At 38.1% G+C, this 20,032-nt stretch overlaps 1 protein-coding gene across 3 annotated transcripts in view; it reads left to right on the plus strand.

The window, feature by feature from the left end:
* Positions 1 to 2,249: 2,249 nt before the first annotated feature.
* The window catches only part of SNAPC3 (small nuclear RNA activating complex polypeptide 3), a 43,852-nt gene continuing 26,069 nt past the window's right edge, over positions 2,250 to 20,032 (plus strand). For 2 of the 3 annotated variants that reach the window (XM_060155101.1, XM_060155102.1), the window contains exons 1-3: positions 2,266 to 2,598; positions 3,270 to 3,347; positions 11,194 to 11,278. In XM_060155101.1, coding sequence (XP_060011084.1) covers positions 2,279 to 2,598; positions 3,270 to 3,347; positions 11,194 to 11,278 — 483 coding nt within the window. In that variant the 5' untranslated portion in view covers positions 2,266 to 2,278. Of the gene's footprint in view, positions 2,599 to 3,269; positions 3,348 to 11,193; positions 11,279 to 20,032 lie in introns of all 3 variants that reach the window. The other variant, XM_060155103.1, reaches the window with a different exon arrangement.

The raw sequence follows: 20,032 nt of genomic DNA on the forward strand, positions 1-20,032 counted from the left end.
GCCATGGTAGCTTTGTAGACAGAGGCTGGTACTCCCCAGTTTGCCACGGCTCCCCCCAGCAAGCCAGTTTTCATCACCTGATGAGCTCATGTAAGCGTGTCAAGTGAGGAAACTAATGCTCAGAGGCAAACTTTGAGAGCTCATGTCTCCCTATTCCTACTCTCCAATCAAGAGTCATAAGCTTGGTTTGTGCAACTACTCAGAATCCTGTCTCTAAATTAATGCCACGACCTCAACCCAGTGGTTGGTTCCAACATCCACAATTGGGAAACCTTTGTTTTTGTTTTTTTCCTCCCTCAGGAATCATACCAAACTCACCCAGAATTACAAGGACTATATCTATCCTGGGATCTTAGAATCTTTCTATCTCTTCTTTGTTGTTGTCTGGTCCTAGTTCCAGGTCTAAAAATGCTCCCATTTTCTGCCAAACTTGCAACAGGGCCAGAAGCTTCCTTTGCCATGGCTGAAGAGGAGAAACTTCCTCTACACTCTTATATTGTCATTTGGGAACTGTGAATTAAACTGACAAAAGACAGATTAATGGGAGTTCACAGAAAAAGTTGACTCAAGGAGGCGGTTAGAATTTGGGCTTATGTACTATCTTAATGAGATAAGGGGAAGGGGAGCGCAGCACTTACAGGAAAACAAATGACTTCTTAATAGGGGAGGGGGAGAAAGGGCACTTATTGGAAAACAAATGACTTTCAGGAAAGATAAATAGGTCCTTAGGAGAACAGATGGGAGATACAGCTTTGTGACAATGTGTAAGTGTGATGCCCACTTCTAGTCAATCTTCTCTAGTTGTGGGAGGGGATTTATGACAATTGAGTTCTTTGGGGAGGCTCCACATTTAGGAAGATAATGGAGTTCAGGAAGAAAAGCCAATTCTCAAATGCCTTCAGCTCAAAATAATTTTTATGCTGCAGTGGTTATTCTGGACCTCTTTAGACTTATTCCAAAGAGTGGCCGCTGACGCTAAGACTCAAAGGAGTTCCGCTGGTGCCGACCACTAACCCTTCTTTCCCCCCGATCCTTGCGATCCACACATCTAAAGATGCTGTTCTGAAATGCCACACCTCATAGTGAACCACCTTCCCTTGCTGTGTTCTTTCTGGTCCTGCCCCTTCCCACTGCTTCTCAGGAACCATTGTGGTCTCCACTCCTGAAGACAATGTTACTCAATCTCCAGATACATGTTCGAGTTCTTACATCTGAAACGTGACTTCATTCTCTGGAGTGAGAGCTCCCCTGTTAAGAGATTTAGAGCAAGGTTTACAGGCACTGGGAAGACTAATTGTCTTCAGGTTGTGAGAATTCAACTCAAACTATCTAAAGATAAAAGAAATTACTGGCTTACATAATGGCAAGTCTAGGGGAGAAGATGGCCTCAGCCCCACTATTCCAAGTCACCGTGACTTCTCTGTTTTCTGCCTTTGCTTATTTAAACTCTTGGCTTTTTTCCTTCGAACCCTTCCACAGTCTGACACAAGCTATGTCTAAGGGCACATCCTCAGGTCCTCAGATTGGACGGAGAGTTTCTTAGTTCACAGATAAAATCCCAGAGTTCCGACCTTGCTTCTATTTCCTAGCAGTTAACTCCTTCCTCAACAGCAAAACTGGGATGATAATACCTGCATGGAAAAGCTGTTGTGATTTTTAAAAATATACGTTAGGGATAATACTGTACAGCGTCTGATACACAGTAGGCGCTCAATAAACATTATTCTGCGCAAGTACAGCAATGATACGTATATACATGGGGCCGTTGAGGAGGTTCTAAACGAACCGGACCTGGAGGGCCAGTCATGCCCCGGGTCTCAGCCTTCGACCCTCAAGTCTCTCAGGCTTTGGGTCACCGAGGCAGCAGCGCAGCTCTCGAACCCTGGAGTCAAGGAGAAGTTCCGCACCTCAGGGCCGAGAGGAAAACAACGAGGGGGACCAAGGGGCGTGCCAAAACCGCCCTATCCCGCATAGAGCGATGCTGCGTAACCGAGCGGGCTGAGAACCCCCCCAGACAAGCTGCGGTGAAAAGAAAGCCGCAGCCACTCTCCTGTGAGCCGAGACCAGAGAACAATGAGTTCAAGCCCTGCACGCGGAGGCTCGGGGTGCCACGCCCGGGGGCGGGCCCAACTCGCGGCCTGACGGGAAACGTAGTGTCTAAAGCTGTGCCAGTGCAGCTCAGTTGCTCGCCGGCCCGGGCTCCGCGCAACTACAAGTCCCAGCAAGCCCCGCGAGGCCTTGATCAGCCGCTTTTCGCCGGGAAGGGAGAGGGGCGAACATGGCTGAAGGCAGCAGGGGCGGCTCAACGTGCGGCGGCGGGGAGGGCGGCAGGCAGAACCCGGTTCCCAGCAGTGGCGGCTGCAACTTCCCAGAGTACGAGCTTCCTGAGTCGAATACGCGCGTTTTCCATGTGGCCGCTTTCGGGGAGTTGTGGCTTGGCCGGCTGCGCGGGGAAGGGGACTTGTCGCTGAAGGAGCCGCCGGCACCGGCGCTGCCCGGGGGCCGAGGGGTTGCAGACTCCGGCCGGGAGGATGAGGCCGTGGCCCGGGATCTGGGCTGCAGCCTGGAAGCGGCAGCCGAGCTGAGGGCGGTGTGCGGGTGAGTGCGGGGCCGAGGGGCTCTTGCGGCTTGGAGTCAACCCGGGTGCAGCCTTGCTCCTGCGCGCCCCTGGGCCTCATCATGGGGGCGGGCCTGTGGTTTACTCCCCGGGGTAGAAGGGCCGCCCTATCAAAGCTTTCCCGGAACAACGGGAGAAGTCCCGTGATGGGAAAGCACAATTTCTGCTAGTGGGATTGAAGGGACGAGAGAGCCGCATGAAAGATTAATTTTTCTATTCACTAGTTTTTAAAGTGCTTATTAATGTAGGAAAGCAATCAGAGTAACAGCGACGTGTATGTCTTTGACAAGGCACTTTGACGACGGAGGAACCTTAGTTTATGATGAGGCTGGAAGGATATTTAACCACAGCAGTGTCAAAACCTTGATTATCTCTGGTCTCTTCTGGGGACCTCCTGGATATACTGTTATTGAGATATTCCTCAAAGTGATTTATTTTAAATGAAAATATTAAAATAACGATCTATTTCTCCATTTAACAGTATTGGCCGCCTTCAACCAGGCATATATCCCTTTCTTTATACAATATTGGCACAGAATTCGCCTTTAATTCTGGTTATCTGATTGCTTAATTATTCAATGATGTATTTAGGACACAACTCCTGCTTGCTAAGGACAGGATGCGGTGATTACTTTGTTTGTTTTTGTTTTAGTCTTGATAAACTGAAGTGCCTTGAGGAAGGGGAGGATCCAGAAGTCATCCCAGAAAATACTGACCTAGTGACTTTGGGGTATGGAGGACTTTGCTTTTGTTACTTATTTAAATATTTTTTTCAACATTATATTATTCGAAAGTTGAGAGTATGGTATTGTTATCCCACCTTGTAAATTCAACCATTGTTGACATGTGGCCGTATTGGCTTTAGCTGTATGTGTTTGAGATACCTCGTGTGTGTCTTTTTCTATGGCTGAACTATTCAGTAAGTTGCAGACATCATGATAATTTACCGCTAAGTACATCAGCGTATAGCTTCTAAAAGTATGATCCTATTACTTAATCAGAGTGGTATTATTATACCTAAGAAAATTAACAGTAACAGCATTATCTCTAATATCCAGTCCATATTCAAATTTGTGTTTATTTTTAAGTGTTTACAAAGGTACAGTTAATCTGCTTAGATTTTGGGGTGGCAAGCTAAATACTCTTGATAGTGTGGTAAAGGACTCGTTTTTGAAAATTTTCTGTCAGATCCATACTTCTGTAAAATAGGATAAAAATGAATTACTAGAAAAATGAAATTAAAAGGCAAACATAATAAAACTCCAAGTTTTTTATCATTAAATTCAACAGTAATATTACTGTCATATAGGTGTGAACATTTCTAAATGCTTACTCTCATTGTCTGTACTGATTGGATTACAAATAGCTCATAGATCAATTCCGGTCTGCCAACCACATTTTGAGAAAGGCCGCTCTATGATAATACTATTATAGAGAAACTGCATGTAATAGTGAAATTTGTAATTTCCAGTTTGTAGCCCGTTTACTTTGCATCAGCTATGTTATCATACTTTATCCTGCAGGCGTTTCGACCCTACCTTATTGTTGGCTTATTTTTGTAATTGCCGAATCTGTTTCTCTTATCCCTGTTGCTAACACTTACATTAGCAACACTTGGAGCACTATAAAAGGTTCCTGTCTTTCCTAGGTCCTGTGTTTTCTCCTGACTTATCCATCCTGCTATCACCTAAGCATGCTCATTTGCTGAGAAATCGTCAATGGCTCAACCTCTCCTCTATGGGCAAATTTCAGAATTTTTTACTTAGACATTTGAAACCTTCCACATAGCCCAAATCTGCCTTTCTTGACTTGTTTTCAACCATTTTCTCTTTCAGTGCCTCAGGATGCACATGGCCCCTCTCCCAACTGAACCCTAACCTAACCAGTCTTTGAGTCCCTAACATTCATTTCCACATCTCTACAACCCATCTATCTCCCTTTGGAAATAGACACACTTGTAATGTCTAGAATTCTTCTAACACTTCTAAAGTCCTTGAAGGTTCATTGAGAGTCCAAGCTCCATCATCTGTGAATTGCGCTTAAGCCTGTCGGACTGCTTTACTCCATTTGGTACCCTTTAACTATTGTTGATTGATTATTTGGATTTTTTTCTAAAATGCACATCTGATTGTCTCACTCTCTTACATAAAATCTTTCAGTCGTTCTTAGGCATAGTCCTGAGTTCTTAAATGGATCACAAGGTTCTCTATAGAATGGATCTTGCTGGTCTTTTCGGCCCTACATCGCTGCAGTGCTCCAGCCATGTTACACTGTTTTTCAGTTCCTAGAATGTGCTCTCTCATCCTAGGCCTTTGCCTAGAACACTCACACTTCCTTATCCCCCGGTCTGGCTGACTTCTACTCATCTTTCAAGTTTTAGCTGAAGGACTAAGGACTCCATCTAGCTCCCCTTTTATGCTCGTGTAGCTGGCGATACTTCTCTAATTGAAATACTCTTCACACTTATACTGTACTTACTTAATTTTCTGTTTTCTAGCTAGACTTAAAAGTTCCGTAAGCTGTGTCTGTCACACCCACTGCCATGTCCCTCATTCCTAGAATTTTGGCATATAATAATAGGGAGTCAGTAGATACTTGTAGAATGAGTGGAATAAATGAAACTTGCATAAACCTAAGGAAGCGATTTTTTAGAGATTGGCTAAAAGAAGAAAGTTGATATTTATAAAGCAGACTTTTTTTTTCTATAGTTAATTACATGCTAATTGGCTTATAATGATGTTATTGAGCTATGTGAAATAGTAATTTTCAGACTGCTTTACACAGTGCTTCCCCTGGCTATTTTCTGTTACTAGATCAACTGGATCTCCTTGGTTGTCTTCTAGTCCCTTCCATAGGAAATGTGAGTAGAATTATATGTATAATCTAATGTAAAAGGAGTTAGTGCAGCATTCCTTAGCTGGGATTATTTTGATGTACTTTAAAACTATTATATTTAAAATAAGATTAATCTTAACAGTACCACAAGTGAATTAGGCTTGTGCCAAAAGCCAAAAATCTGTCTCTCTCTGCTTTCTCTTTCACTAAACCTTCCTTTCTTTTCCCTACCAATAACTTAAAAACGTAAAGTAAAAACAAAACCTAAGTACATGATCCCTTTATTGTGGCATAAAATACATTTCTAGCACTTCTTTTCTCCAAAGATTAAGCAACATTGTTTTTAGTACAATAGCTTATAGATAGAATATTTAAGAATATAATCTAAGAAAAATTTCCAGAATGGGGAAGAAAACCTGAACAAATTAAAAGGGCTCACTGGTTACCTGGGAAAATTAACTCAGAATTATCAACTCTGAGATGTATCCTAGTAAAACAATTATATTTCAGAGAGAAAATGGGTAACAAGGGGCATTAAAAAATATATAAATGCAAAGGTAACCACTGGAACAAAAATGCAAATACCAAACTTCCCTCTGCAATTTCTAAAAAAGTAGACAAGCAGAAAGACATATCTCATAATGAAAAAAACAGCTAATATAACAAAATACATACAATTAGAAAATGTAATAGAATTGAGGCCAAAGGCATCAGTTTTTCTACAGTCTCATAAAAGGGTTTAGATTAGGCTCACAAAACAAAAACCTTGCAGAGACAACAGACACATCTAAAATAAAGTAATTCAGAGAGGTTAAAAATAAATGGTGGGACAAAAGTATACCAGATAAATGGAAAGAAAAATTGAGCAGATGTAATGGTCCTGATAACAGACTAATAAAATTCAAGTCCCCAAACATTAAATATGACAAAGGACACATTTTAGTGCTAAAGGGCACAAACCACAGTTAAGATAGAATACTTATATATACCCCAAAGAATATAGCAGCCAACTTTATAAAACAAAACTATAGGGGATACAAGGAAACATAGCTAGAAACACACTAACAATAGGGCACTTTAATATACCAATCTCAGCACAAGACAGATCAACTGGCTAAAAAAAGTGAGGAGGTAAGAGCCCTAAACAACATAATCAGTAGGGTATGTCTTATGGAGATACATATATATACATAAAATTTATAACCCTGTGTTAGAGACTGTGTGGCACATTCACAAAAGTTGGTTATATATTAGGTCACAGAGGAAACATCATAACATCCATTGAGTAGAAATAAAACAAATAGCACTCTCTGATCACAACATAATAAAACTAGAATTTACTAACAAAAACAAAAATCAGGCCATTCTAACATGGAACTGTTCTAACAGGGCTACTGTTACAACATGGTAAAATATATATACCTTAGTTGTAAAGCTAGTATCTTATTTAATAAGGAAGCAGTACATATATTTCTGCTAAGATCTGGAATAAGCAAGCATGCCTAGTATCTCACTGCTTTGCAGCATTGTATTACAGGATTAGCCATGCAGTTTGACAAGAGGAATCAATTAGAAGCATAAGGGTAGATAAAGAAGAAAAACTAGCTCTATTTGTGAATGATTTAATGGTATTACCTGGAAAAGAAATCAATGCTAAAACAGACAAAAACCAAAAAAGAATTTAGTGTAAGAGCAGGATACAAAATTGATAAATAAAAAAAATGGCCTTCGTAGATACAAACAGTAAACAATTAGAGGACATAATGGAGGAAAATCCCATTTACAATAGTCAAAAAGGTTAAATACTTAAGAATAAATTTAACAAGAAATGTGTAAAACTGAGGTAAGGGAAAATTTTAAACCCTCCTGAAAGACTTAGAAAAAATCTTGAAAACATTGAAAGATATCCTCTGTTCTTGAATAGGAATACTAAGCATTATAATGTTGTTAGTTCTTTCTAAGTTAATTTACAGATTAAGTGCAATCCCAATAAAAATGCTAAAAGTATTGGTTATTTTATGGAGTTAGACAGTTGATAATAAAGTTCATATGGAATATATTCAAGAGTAACTAGGAAAAAACTGGGTGAGGAGGAGAAAATTGTGAGTGCCTGGTAATTTTACCATATATTAAAATATACTACAAAGCCTTTATAATTAAAACAGTGGGTACTAGCTCATGAATAGACAGATAGACCAGTGGAATAGAAGAGAAAGTCCAGTTAGATTCAAATGCATATGGAAATTTAGTATGATGCTATACACAAGAATAAACTCCAGAGGGAGTGGGATCAAAATGTAGAAAATGAAACATGCCTACCTTGGTGTAGTGAAAGGCTTTCTAACTATGATTTAAATCCAGAGGTAATAAAAGGAAAAGATTGATAAAATGGACTACATATAAAAATTTAAAATTTGCATGACAAAAAACACCATAAACAAAGTCAAAAGACAGCTGCCAGACTTGGAGAAAATATAACATATACACAAAGAGCTGGTAACCCAAATATATAATACCTTAAAAGTTGAGGGACAAAGACCAAAAACCCAAAGGGAAAATGGGGAAAAGATATGAACCAATAACTCACACACAAAAAAGATATAAAAATAACTCACAAACATGAAGAAATGTTCATGCAGATTCATTATTAGAGAAATGCAAGTTAAAGTGACAGATACCTTTTTTCTCCTATCAGACTGGCACAAATTTTAAAATATACATTCTTTCGATGAGGCTGAGGGAAGCAGGCATTTTCAGACATTCCTGATGGAAACGTAAATTGATAGCAGCCCTCCTCTAGGGAGATTTGGTAATGCCCAACACAAAATTACATAGGCACTTAGCAGTCCCACTTCTAGCAATCTCTACTGAAGATATGCCTCCAACAATATGAAAATTTATTATGCATAAGGTTATTCGTTGCAGCATTGTTTGTAATAGCAAATATTTGAAATATCCTAAATATACATACATAGGAGAGTGTTGAAGAAATTATAGGACATCCACACAGTGCAGTATTGTGTAGCTGTGCTAAAGGATAAGGAAGGATGAACCAATAGATTTCTAGGAAATACTGTTACGTGACAAAAGCAAAGCCCAGAAGCATACTTTACCCTTCTTGTAAAAACGAAGTTTCATTGGGTATCAGTTTATTGGCTCTCATCTAAAAGTGTACCCTTTTTGCCTGCTCTGTAAAAATGAGTCTCAGCTCTTTAAATATTTTTCCTTTCCCAACTGGCACAGTATTAAGCTTTGTCAGTAAAGGGCACAGGAGAGACTTTGCATGAGGAAGGAGTTCTGCTTCTTGGTGCCATGTGCTGGCTCAGCAGGGTCCTGCAGCACACACAGCTTCCCCAGCATCCAGCTCCCGCAGTACCCGGCAGTCAGTAGCACAGAGCTTTCCCTGCTGCTCCACTCCCCTTGAAACCTCCCTGGGAAAGCTTTTCCTGTCACCCTTGAGGGCAGATTTCCAGCAGGTTCCACTGATGCACCCTAGCAACTTCTCTGCCATTCAGCGAGTCACAGCCATTCCCTCTCCAATAAGGTCTGGCTGTCAGTCCTGGGGGAAGAAAAGGGAGCCTTCCTTGGGTATTCTTTCTTAGCGCAAGGAGTAGGGTTCCTTTTATGCTATTCCTTTGTTCTCTAGCGTTCTCTACTTCTTACTTGCCAGTCTCTCATTACTCCAGTCCTCTGTTAAAAGTTAATAATTCTTTAGATTAAACTTTGTTCAAATTACTGTTTAGTTTTTTTCTCCTAATTGAACTCAGACTGACACAAAAAGGAATATAAGAAAATACATAGGTATCTGTGTGTTTGAACAAAAGAAATGGAGAGGGTAAACCAGAACCGTAGAGATTGGTGGCCTGCGGTAGGTGGGTAGGACAGGGGTGGAAAGAAAGGAGGAAATAGGTACAGGTTAGTGGTCGGGACCAAGAGGGAATGATACTTTTCTGAATATGTATACCTTTTATAACTCTTAGAATCATAGTAGTGTTTCCCATATCTTTTACACAACCCAAAAGTAATCAGACAATTAAAACCAGCCAAGATGTAGGGGAAGACCCAAAATAGAATGTGAAACTAACAAATGAGTCTAATTGTGTTACAAATGAATAGCATCACAACACTGAAGAGAATTAGTAAGAAAGATCTAATCTGATTCTGTATAAAAGTGTACTTGGATTCAGTGTTGTAAGGCTGAAGACAAAAAGAACTATTAATTTTTAGTGTTTTTCACAGGGGTGTAGGTTAGCAATTCTGAAACCATGTTTTTTAAAGAATTGAATGTGTAAGTGAATATAGATAAAGGGAGCTGGGTTTCTTGTGGAGAAAAGTTATAAACAAGGAAAGGCTGAAGGCTAAAATGAATCCTGATTTTAGTTTGGGATTAGAAGTATTAGTATAAACTCAATGGCTTTAAAAATATATAACAGAGTATTGGGTTAAATAAACTACATTATTGAAGTTAAAAAATATATAAACAGAAAAATACAGAAACACAGATATTTGTACATGTGTGGTTTAGTATATATATGTATGTTTCGTACCTCTCTCTGCTGAGAGTCCTGGAAGCAGTGACTGCAGTAACAATGAGAACACCTCATGCTCAGGTACAGGTGTCTAAACCTCTCTCCAGTGAAGGAACTAGGGCTCCTAGAAGTGGTTGATTCCAGGGCTGAGACACGAAAATACAGGGTGAGCCTTGAGCATCTTCTGTGGTGCCAGAAAGCAAGGAAATACTTAACAAGAAAAAAAAAAAAAGAACAGAGCCAAATTGAAGGAGCTCCTAGTGGCCAAAACTAGAATAATTTGAGCAACAGAATAACAGTAGTATTAGATTTTAACCTGTAAAATAAAGTAAATATTTATGAGTTCATACTAAAAATATAAATAACCAAATAAATAAATAAATAGGAAGAAGGAGGCAGGTCTTCCTCATAATACCAATCAATAAATGTTAAAGGAGGAAAATAGAGAATCACTGTTAGGTATAAACCACAGTAATAAGTGTTGTAGACAAAATCTACTGGTGAGTGCTAAAATTCCTGGATGAAAGTTTGAGGAGAAACAAGATTTGCATAGTCTCAAAGTAGCTCCCCGCAAACACTTATCAGGGGCAAAGGAAAAGAAAATATCTTTCTAGTGTAGGAACCTGGCAGACAGGAGCTTAACCAAGGTAAATATCTACAGGAATAAGACATACTAATATTAACATTATGAACGTCAGGATGATACAGTGAGAAGGAAAACATCATTCTTGAGGTATTCTTGTCAAAAGTTTATAAGCTTACTCCAATTATGAGGCAACAGCAATTAAACCCAAATTGAAGGACTTTCTATAAAAACACTGATTAGGGCTCTTTGAAAGTGTCAAGGTCATGAAAGGCAGAGACTGAGGAACTGTAGAAGACTGGAGGGGAAAGGAGAAATAAGAAATGCAATGTGGTGTCTGAATAGGATCCTGGGACAAAAAAGGCACTAAAGGTAAAAATTTGTGAAATTCAAAAAAGTTCTTTAGTTAATAATACTGTATTAATGTTAATTTCCTGGTCTTGATAATTATTCTATGAACATGTAAGATGTTAACAGGGAAAGCCAGGTAAGAGATATAAGGGAATTCTTTGTACTATTTTTTCAGCCTTTCTTTAAGTCTAAAATTAGTTCAGAATAAAAAGCTAAATATTAAAGATATTTTTGAAGCCCCAGTAAAGAATGTTGAAGTTTGATTTTTCTTGTAACAGGGTTAGAAAGAGACTTCTGGAACACCGGGAAGAAACCATAACGATAGACCGGGTCTGCAGACAAGAAACATTTGCTTATGAGATGGTAAAAAGTCTTATCTTTTCCACCTCTTCCCATGAAACAAACTCTCATTGATGTTAGTGATGACTGTATGGGGGCTTTATATTGCATGTGCTTAGTTGGAAACAAATTAGAGAAACTTCACTGGGACTGGGAACTAGTAGGAGAAAAAGACCGATAAAATTCAAGTGATGGGGAATTCCCTGACAGTCCAATAGTTAGGACTCCACTTTCACTGCCAAGGGCGCAGAATCGATCCCTGGTCAGGGAACTAAGATCTTGCAAGCCATGCAGTGCAGCCAAAAAAAAAAAAAAAGAAAAGAAATTCAAGTGATGGCACATGTTCCTGTCAGATCTTGGCCTTTATTTTTGCTTTTACTTTGGTCTTGCCCTCTGTATTAGGCTAATTTCATGCCTTTCACCACCCTCTTTCTGATATTTTTGTTCTGCTCCTGATTTTGGTTTAACTATATTCTTTTCTAATCCATTATTTCTTAGCTAAAACCCTCAGAATAATTTAAGATGGTGAATAATGAGGAATTAAGTGTTAGTAGACATGATAGGTTCATTCAGTACATGTTCTTGACAACTTATTACGAGCCAAATGCTGTTTTAGGCACTTAATAGTGCAGAAGGGCACCTGTTTTCTCTCTCACTCATTTTTATAATTGTGGTAAATTTTACATAACATAAAATTTAACATTTTAACTATTTTAAATGTTCATTTAAGTGGCATTAAGTACATTCACAATGCTGTGTAAGCATCACCACTATTTTCTGAACTTTTTCATCATCCCAAACAGAAATTCTATACCCATTAACACCAACTCCCCATTCTCTCTTCCCCCAGCCCCTGGTAACCTCTTCTACTTCCCATTTCTGTGGATTTGCCTGTTATAAATATTTCATATAAGTAGAATCATGCAGTATTTGTTCTTTTGTATCTGGCCTATTTTACTTACTGTAATGTTTTAATGGTTCCTCCATGCTGTAGCATGTATGAGAACTTCATTCCTTTTCATGGCTGAGTAATATTCCATTGTATGGATATACCACATTTTGTTTATTCATTCATCTGTTGTTGGACATTTGGGTAATTGCTGCCTTTTGGCTATCGTAAATAATGCTATAATGAACATTAGTGTTCAAGTATCTGTTTGAGTCCATTTTAAGCTCTTTTCAGTATATACCAAGGAGTGGAATTGCTTGGTCATATGGTAATTCTAGGTTTAACATTTTGAGGAACTACGAAACTGTTTTCCACAGGGGTTGAATTATTTTATATTCCCACCAGCAATGCAGGAGTGTTTCAGTTTCTCCACATTCTTGTCAACATTTGTTATTTTCTAGGCTTTGATAATAGCCATCTTAATGGGTGTGAAGTGGTATTCATTATGGTTTTGATTTGCATTTCCCTAATGATTATTGATGTTGGACATCTTTTCATGTGCTTTTTGGCCATTCGTATATTTTCTTTGGAGAAAGTTCTTTTAAAGTCCTTTGAGTCCTTTGCCAGTATTTAAATTGGCTTGTTTGTCTCTTTGTTTTTGAGTTGTGAGTTCTTTGTATGTTCTGGATATTAGATGCTTACCATATGTATAACTTGAAAATATTTTCTTCCATTCTGTGGATTGTCTTTTTACTCTCTTGATAGAGTCCTTTGATGTACAAAAGTTTTAAAATTTGATAAAATACAATTTATTTGTTTTTTTTCTTTCGTTATTTGTGCTTTTGGTGTCATACTTAAGAAACAATTGCCAAATCCAACATCATGAAGATTTTTTATTTTACCCTGTTTTCTATAAGAGTTTTATAGTTTTAGCTCTTAAGTTGTTGATCCATTTTTAGTTAATTTTTATGTATGGTATAGGGTAAAGGTTCAACTTCATTCTTCTGCGTGGGGATATTCAGTTTTCCCAGCACAAAAGACTGTCCTTTCCCTATTGAGTGGTTTTGGTACCTTTGTTAAAAGTCAGTTGACCAAATAAGGTTTATTTCTGAGTTCTCTATTCTATTTCATTGGTCTGTATGTCCATATCCTGGTACCACATTGTTTTGATTACTGTGGCTTTGCGGTCATTTTTGAAATTTGGAAATGTTAGTCTTCCAGTTTTGTTCTTTTTCAGAATTGTTTTCATTATTCATGGTCCCTTGAAATTCCATACGAATTTTAGGATGAGTTTTTCTATTTCTGTAATAAGAACAAAAAAAGCATTGAGGTTTTGATAGGGGTTGCATCAAATCTTTATATTGTTTTGGGTAGCATTGTTATCTTAACGATATTGTCTTCCAGTCCATGAACAAAAGATGTTTTCCAGTTTGTTTAGGTTGTGTTTAATTTTGTTTGGCAACATTTTGTAGTTTTTTTGTATGTACAAGTCTTTCATCTCCTTTGTTACATTGTTTATTAAGTATTTTATTTTTTTCCTTGCTACTTTTTTTTTTTGCAGTATGCGGGCCTCTCACTGTTGTGGCCTCTCCCGTTGCGGGGCACAGGCTCCGGATGCGCAGGCTCAGCGGCCATGGCTCACGGGCCTAGCCGCTCCGCGGCATGTGGAATCTTCCCGGACCGAGGCACAAACCTGTGTCCCCTGCATTGGCAGGTGGACTCTCAACCACTGCGCCACCAGGGAAACCCAATACAACTGATATTTGTGTTGGTTTTATATCCTGCAACTTTGCTAAATTTATTAGCTCTAACAGGATTTTTGTGTGTGTGTGAGTTCTTTAGGATTTTTTACATCGAAGATCATGCATGTCATCGGCAGAGATAACTTTATTCTTTTCCAGTTTGGTTGCTCACTTGACCTATTTTCCTTCCTTCCTCCATCCCTCCCTCCATCCCTTCCTCCCTCCCTCCCTCCCTTCCTTCCTTCCTTCCTTTTCCCTCTAATTTCTCTGGCTAGAATTTCTCTAGTACTTTGTTGAATAGAAGTGGCAGAAGTGTACATCCTTATCAATCTTTAACTATTGAGTATTAGTTTAGCTGTGGGTTTTCCATATATGACATTTATCATATGGAGTAAGTTCCTTTCGATTCCTATTTATTTAATGTTTTTATCATTATTTAATGTTTTAAGAAAGGGTATTATTTAACGTTTTAAAAAATTATTTAACATTATTTAATGTTTTAAGAAAGGGTATTGGATTTTGTCAAATGTTTTTTCTGCATCAATTGAGATGATGTGTTTTTTTCCATCATTCTATTAGTGTGGTATATTGCATTGATGTGCATTTGTTGAACTACCCTTGCATCCTGAGGATGAATCCCCCTTGGTTGTGATATGTGATCCCTTTTATATGCTGTTGGACTTGTTTTGCTAGTATTTTGTTGAGAATTTTTATATTTATACTTATAAGGGATGTTGGCCTGTAGTTTTCTCATAGTGTCTTTGTCTGACTTTGGTATCAGAGTATGCTGATCTCATAGAATGAATTAGGAAGTATTCCCTCCTCTTCAGATTTTTTGGAGGACTTCAGGAAGTATTGATAAATTCACCAGTGAAGCCATCTGGTCCTGGGCTTTTCTTTGTTAGGAGGTTTTTAATTTCTGATTTAATTTTCTTACTTGTTACAGGTCTATTCATATTTTCCCTTTCTTCTTGAGTTAGTTTTGATTATTTCCTTCCTTCTGCTAGCTTTGGGTTTAGTTTTCTTTTTCTGGTTCCTCAGGTTTATTGGTTTGAGATTGTTCTTTTCTAATGTAGATGTTTAGAGCTGTAAGTTTCCCTCTTTGTACTCCTTTTGCTGCATCCTGTAAGTTTCTTATATTGTGTTTTTGTTTCATTTGTTTCAAAGTATTTTGTAATTTCCCTTGTGATTTCTTTCTTGACCCATTGCTTGTTTAAAAGCATGCTGTTTAATTTCTACATGGAAATTTTTCAGTTCTCCTCCTGTTACTGATTTCTAGTTTCATTCTCTTGTGATCAAAAATGATACTCTTTAAAAAAATTTATTTATTTATTTTTGGCTGCATTGGGTCTTCGTTGCTGCATGCGGGCTTTCTCTAGTTGCGGCGAGCTGGGGCTACTCTTTGTTGAGACGTGCAGGCTTTTCGTTGTGGTGGCTTCTCTTGTTGCAGAGCACAGTCTCTAGGCCCTTGGGCTTCAGTATTTGTGGCACATGGGCTCAGTAGTTGTGGCTTGCAGGCTCTAGGGCTCAGGCTCAGTAGTTGTGGCGCATGGGCTTTGTTGCTCCATGGCATGTGGGATCTTCCCGGGCCAGGGCTTGAACCTGTGTCCCCTGCATTGGCAGGTGGATTCTTATCCACTGTGCCACCAGGGAGGTCCCAGAAATGATACTTTTAATGATTTTAATTTTCTAAATTTATTAAGACTTGGTGGTCTATCCTAGAGAATGGTCCCTGTGCCCTTGAAAAGAATGTATATTCTGCTGTTGTTGGAAGAGTGTTCTATATATGTCTGTTAGTTCTAACTGGATTCTAGTGTTGTTCAAGTCTTCTATCTCCTTATTAATTTTCCATATGAATGTTCTACTTATTGTTGAGAGTGAGGTATTGAAATCTCCAAGTATTATTGTAGAAACCATCTGTTTTCCCCTCAATTCTGTCAGTTTTCCTTTATATCTTGTGAAGTTCTACTGTTAGCTGCATATGTTTATAAGTATTGTATCTTGCTGGATTGTATCTTTTATCAATATATAATGCCCTTCTTTGTCTCTTTTTGACTTAAAGTCTATTCTGCCTGACAGTAATATAGCCCCCTCAGCTTTCTTTCAGTTAATATTTGTATGGAATATCTTTTTCCATTTTTACTTTCAGTCTCTTTGTGTCTTCATATCTAAAGTGAGTCTGTTGTAGAGAGTGCATAGATGGATCTAGTTTTATCCAACCTGCCAATCTTCTGCCTTTTTTTTTTTACATCTTTATTGGAGTATAATTGGTTTACAATGGTGTGTTAGTTTCTGCTTTATAACAAAGTGAATCAGTTATAGATATACATGTGTTCCCAGATCTCTTCCCTCTTGTGTCTCCCTCCCTCCCACCCCTCTAGGTGGTCACAGAGCACCGAGCTGATCTCCCTGTGCTATGTGGCTGCTTCCCACTAGCTATCTATTTTACGTTTGGTAGTGTATATATGTCCATGCCACTCTCTCACTTTGTCACAGCTTACACTTCCCCCTCCTCATGTCCTCAAGTCCATTCTCTAGTTGGTCTGTGTCTTTATTCTTGTCTTATCCCTAGGTTCTTCATGACATTTTTTTTTCTCTTAAATTCCATATATATGTGTTAGCATGCGGTATTTGTCTTTCTCTTTCTGACTTACTTCACTCTGTATGACAGACTGTAGGTCCATCCACCTCACTAATAAAACCTCAATTTCGTTTCTTTTTATGGCCATTGTATATATGTGCCACATCTTCTTTATCCATTCATCCAATGATGGACACTTAGGTTGTTTCCATCTCTGGGCTATTGTAAATAGAGCTGCAATGAACATTTTGGTACATGACTCTTTTTTGAACTATGGTTTTCTCAGGGTACATGCCCAGTAGTGGGATTGCTGGGTCATATGGTAGTTCTATTTGTAGTTTTTTAAGGAACCTCCATACTGTTCTCCATAGTGGCTGTAGCAATTCACATTCCCACCAGCAGTGCAAGAGTGTTCCCTTTTCTCCACACCCTCTCCAGCATGTATTGTTTCTAGATTTTTTGATGATGGCCATTCTGACTGGTGTGAGGTGATATCTCATTGTAGTTTTGATTTGCATTTCTCTAATGATTAATGATGTTGAGCATTCTTTCATGTGTTTGTTGGCAGTCTGAATATCTTCTTTGGAGAAATGTCTGTTTAGGTCTTCTGCCCATTTTTGGATTGGGTTGTTTGTTTTTTTGTTATTGAGCTGTATGAGCTGCTTATAAATTTTGGAGATTAATCCTTTGTCAGTTGCTTCATTTGCAAATATTTTCTCCCATTCTGAGGATTGTCTTTTGGTCTTGTTTATGGTTTCCTTTGCTGTGCAAAAGCTTTGAAGTTTCATTAGGTCCCATTTGTTTATTTTTGTTTTTATTTCCATTTCTCTAGGAGGTGGGTCAAAAAGGATCTTGCTGTGATTTATGTCATAGAATGTTCTGCCTATGTTTTCCTCTAAGAGTTTGATAGTTTCTGGCCTTACATTTAGGTCTTTAATCCATTTTGAGCTTATTTTTGTGTATGGTGTTAGGGAGTGATCTAATCTCATACTTTTACATCTACCTGTCCAGTTTTCCCAGCATCACTTATTGAAGAGGCTGTCCTTTCTCCACTGTACATTTCTGCCTCCTTTATCAAAGGTAAGATGACCATATGTGCGTGGGTTTATCTCTGGGCTTTCAATCCTGTTCCATTGAGCTCTCTTTCTGTTTTTGTGCCACTACCATACTGTCTTGATTACTGTAGCTTTGTAGTATAGTCTGAAGTCAGGGAGCCTGATTCCTCCAGCTCCATTTTTCTTTCTCAAGATTGCTTTGGCTATTCGGGGTCTTTTGTGTTTCCATACACATTGTGAAATTTTTTGTTCTACTTCTGTGAAAAATGCCATTGGTATTTTGATAGGGATTGCATTGAATCTGTAGATTGCTTTGGGTAGTAGAGTCATTTTCACAATGTTGGTTCTTCTAATCCGAGAACATGGTATATCTCTTCATCTATTTGTATCATCTTTAATTTCTTTCATCAGTGTCTTATAATTTTCTGCATACAGGTCTTTTGTCTCCTTAGGAAGGTTTATACCTAGATATTTTATTCTTTTTGTTACAATGGTAAATTGGAGTGTTTCCTTAATTTCTCTTTCAGATTTTTCATCATTAGTGTATAGGAATGACAGAGACTTCTGGGCATTAATTTTGTATCCTGCAACTTTACCAAATTCATTGATTAGCTCTAGTAGTTTTCTGGTAGCATCTTTAGGATTCTCTATGTATAGTATCATGTCATCTGCAAACTGTGACAGCTTTACTTCTTCTTTTCCGATTTGGATTACTTTTATTTCCTTTTCTTCTCTGATTGCTGTGGCTAAAACTTGCAAAACTATGTTGAATAAGAGTGGTGAGAGTGGACATCCTTGTCTTGTTCCTGATCTTAGTGGAAATGCTTTCAGTTTTTCAACATTGAGGAGGATGTTGGCTTTGGGTTTGTCATATGTGGCCTTTATTATGTTGAGGAAAGTTCTCTCTATGCCAACTTTTTGGAGGGTTTTTATCATAAATGGGTGTTGAATTTTGTTGAAATCTTTGTCTGCATCTCTTGAGATGACCATATGGTTTTTCTCCTTCAATTTGTTAATATGGTGTATCACGTTGATTGATTTGCATATATTGAAGAATCCTTGCATTCCTGGAATAAACCCCACTTGATTATGGTGTATGATCCTTTTAATGTGCTTTTGGATTCTGTTTGCTAGTATTTTGTTGAGGGTTTTTGCATCTATGTTCATCAGTGATATTGGCCTGTAGTTTTCTTTCTTTGTGACATCCTTGTCTGGTTTTGGTATCAGGGTGATGGTGGCCACATAGAATGAGTTTGGGAGTGTTCCTCCCTTTGCTATATTTTGGAAGAGTTTGAGAAGGATAGGTGTTAGCTCTTCTCTAAATGTTGATAGAATTCACCTGTGAAGCCATCTGGTCCTGGGCTTTTGTTTGTTGGAAGATTTTTAATCACAGTTTCAATTTCAGTGCTTGTGATTGGTCTGTTCATATTTTCTATTTCTTCCTGATTTTGTCTTGGCAGGTTGTGCATTTCTAAGAATTTGTCCATTTCTTCCAGGTTGTCCATTTTATTGGCATAGAGTTGCTTGTAGTAATCTCTCATGATCCTTTGTATTTCTGCAGTGTCAGGTGTTACTTCTTTTTCATTTCTAATTCTATTGATTTGAGTCTTCTCCCTTTTTTTCTTGATGAGTCTGGCTAATGGTTTATCAATTTTGTTTATCTTTTCAAAGAACCAGCTTTTAGTTTTATTGATCTTTGCTATCGTTTCCTTCATTTCTTTTTCATTTATTTCTGATCTGATATTTATGATTTCTTTCCTTCTGCTAACTTTGGAGGTTTTTTGTTCTTCTTTCTCTGATTGCTTTAGGTGCAAGTTTAGGTTGTTTATTCGAGATGTTTCCTGTTTCTTAAGGTAGGCTTGTATTGCTATAAACTTCCCTCTTAGAACTGCTTTTGCTGCATCCCATAGGTTTTGGGTCATCGTGTCTCCATTGTCATTTGTTTCTAGGTATTTTTAAATTTCCTCTTTGATTTCTTCAATGATCACTTCGTTATTAAGTATTGTTTAGCCTCCGTGTGTTTGTATTTTTTACAGATCTTTTCCTGTAATTGATATCTAGTCTCATAGTGTTGTGGTTGGAAAAGATACTTGATACAATATCAATTTTCTTAAATTTACCAAGGCTTGATTTGTGACCCAAGATATGATCTATCCTGGAGAATGTTCCATGAGCACTTGAGAAAAATGTGTATTCTGTTGTTTTTGGATGGAATGTCCTATAAATATCAATTATTAAGTCCATCTTGTTTAATGTATCGTTTAAAGCTTGTGTTTCCTTATTTATTTTCATTTTGGATGATCTGTCCATTGGTGAGAGTGGGGTGTTGAAGTCCCCTACTATGAATGTGTTACTGTCGATTTCCCCTTTTTGGCTGTTAGTATTTGCCTTATGTATTGAGGTGCTCCTATGTTGGGTGCATAAATATTTACAATTGTTGTATCTTCTTCTTGGATCGATCCCTTGATCATTATGTAGTGTCCTTCTTTGTCTCTTCTAATAGTCTTTATT

Source organism: Lagenorhynchus albirostris, chromosome 7 (assembly GCF_949774975.1).
Source record: "Lagenorhynchus albirostris chromosome 7, mLagAlb1.1, whole genome shotgun sequence".
NCBI classification, from domain to species: domain Eukaryota; kingdom Metazoa; phylum Chordata; class Mammalia; order Artiodactyla; family Delphinidae; genus Lagenorhynchus; species Lagenorhynchus albirostris.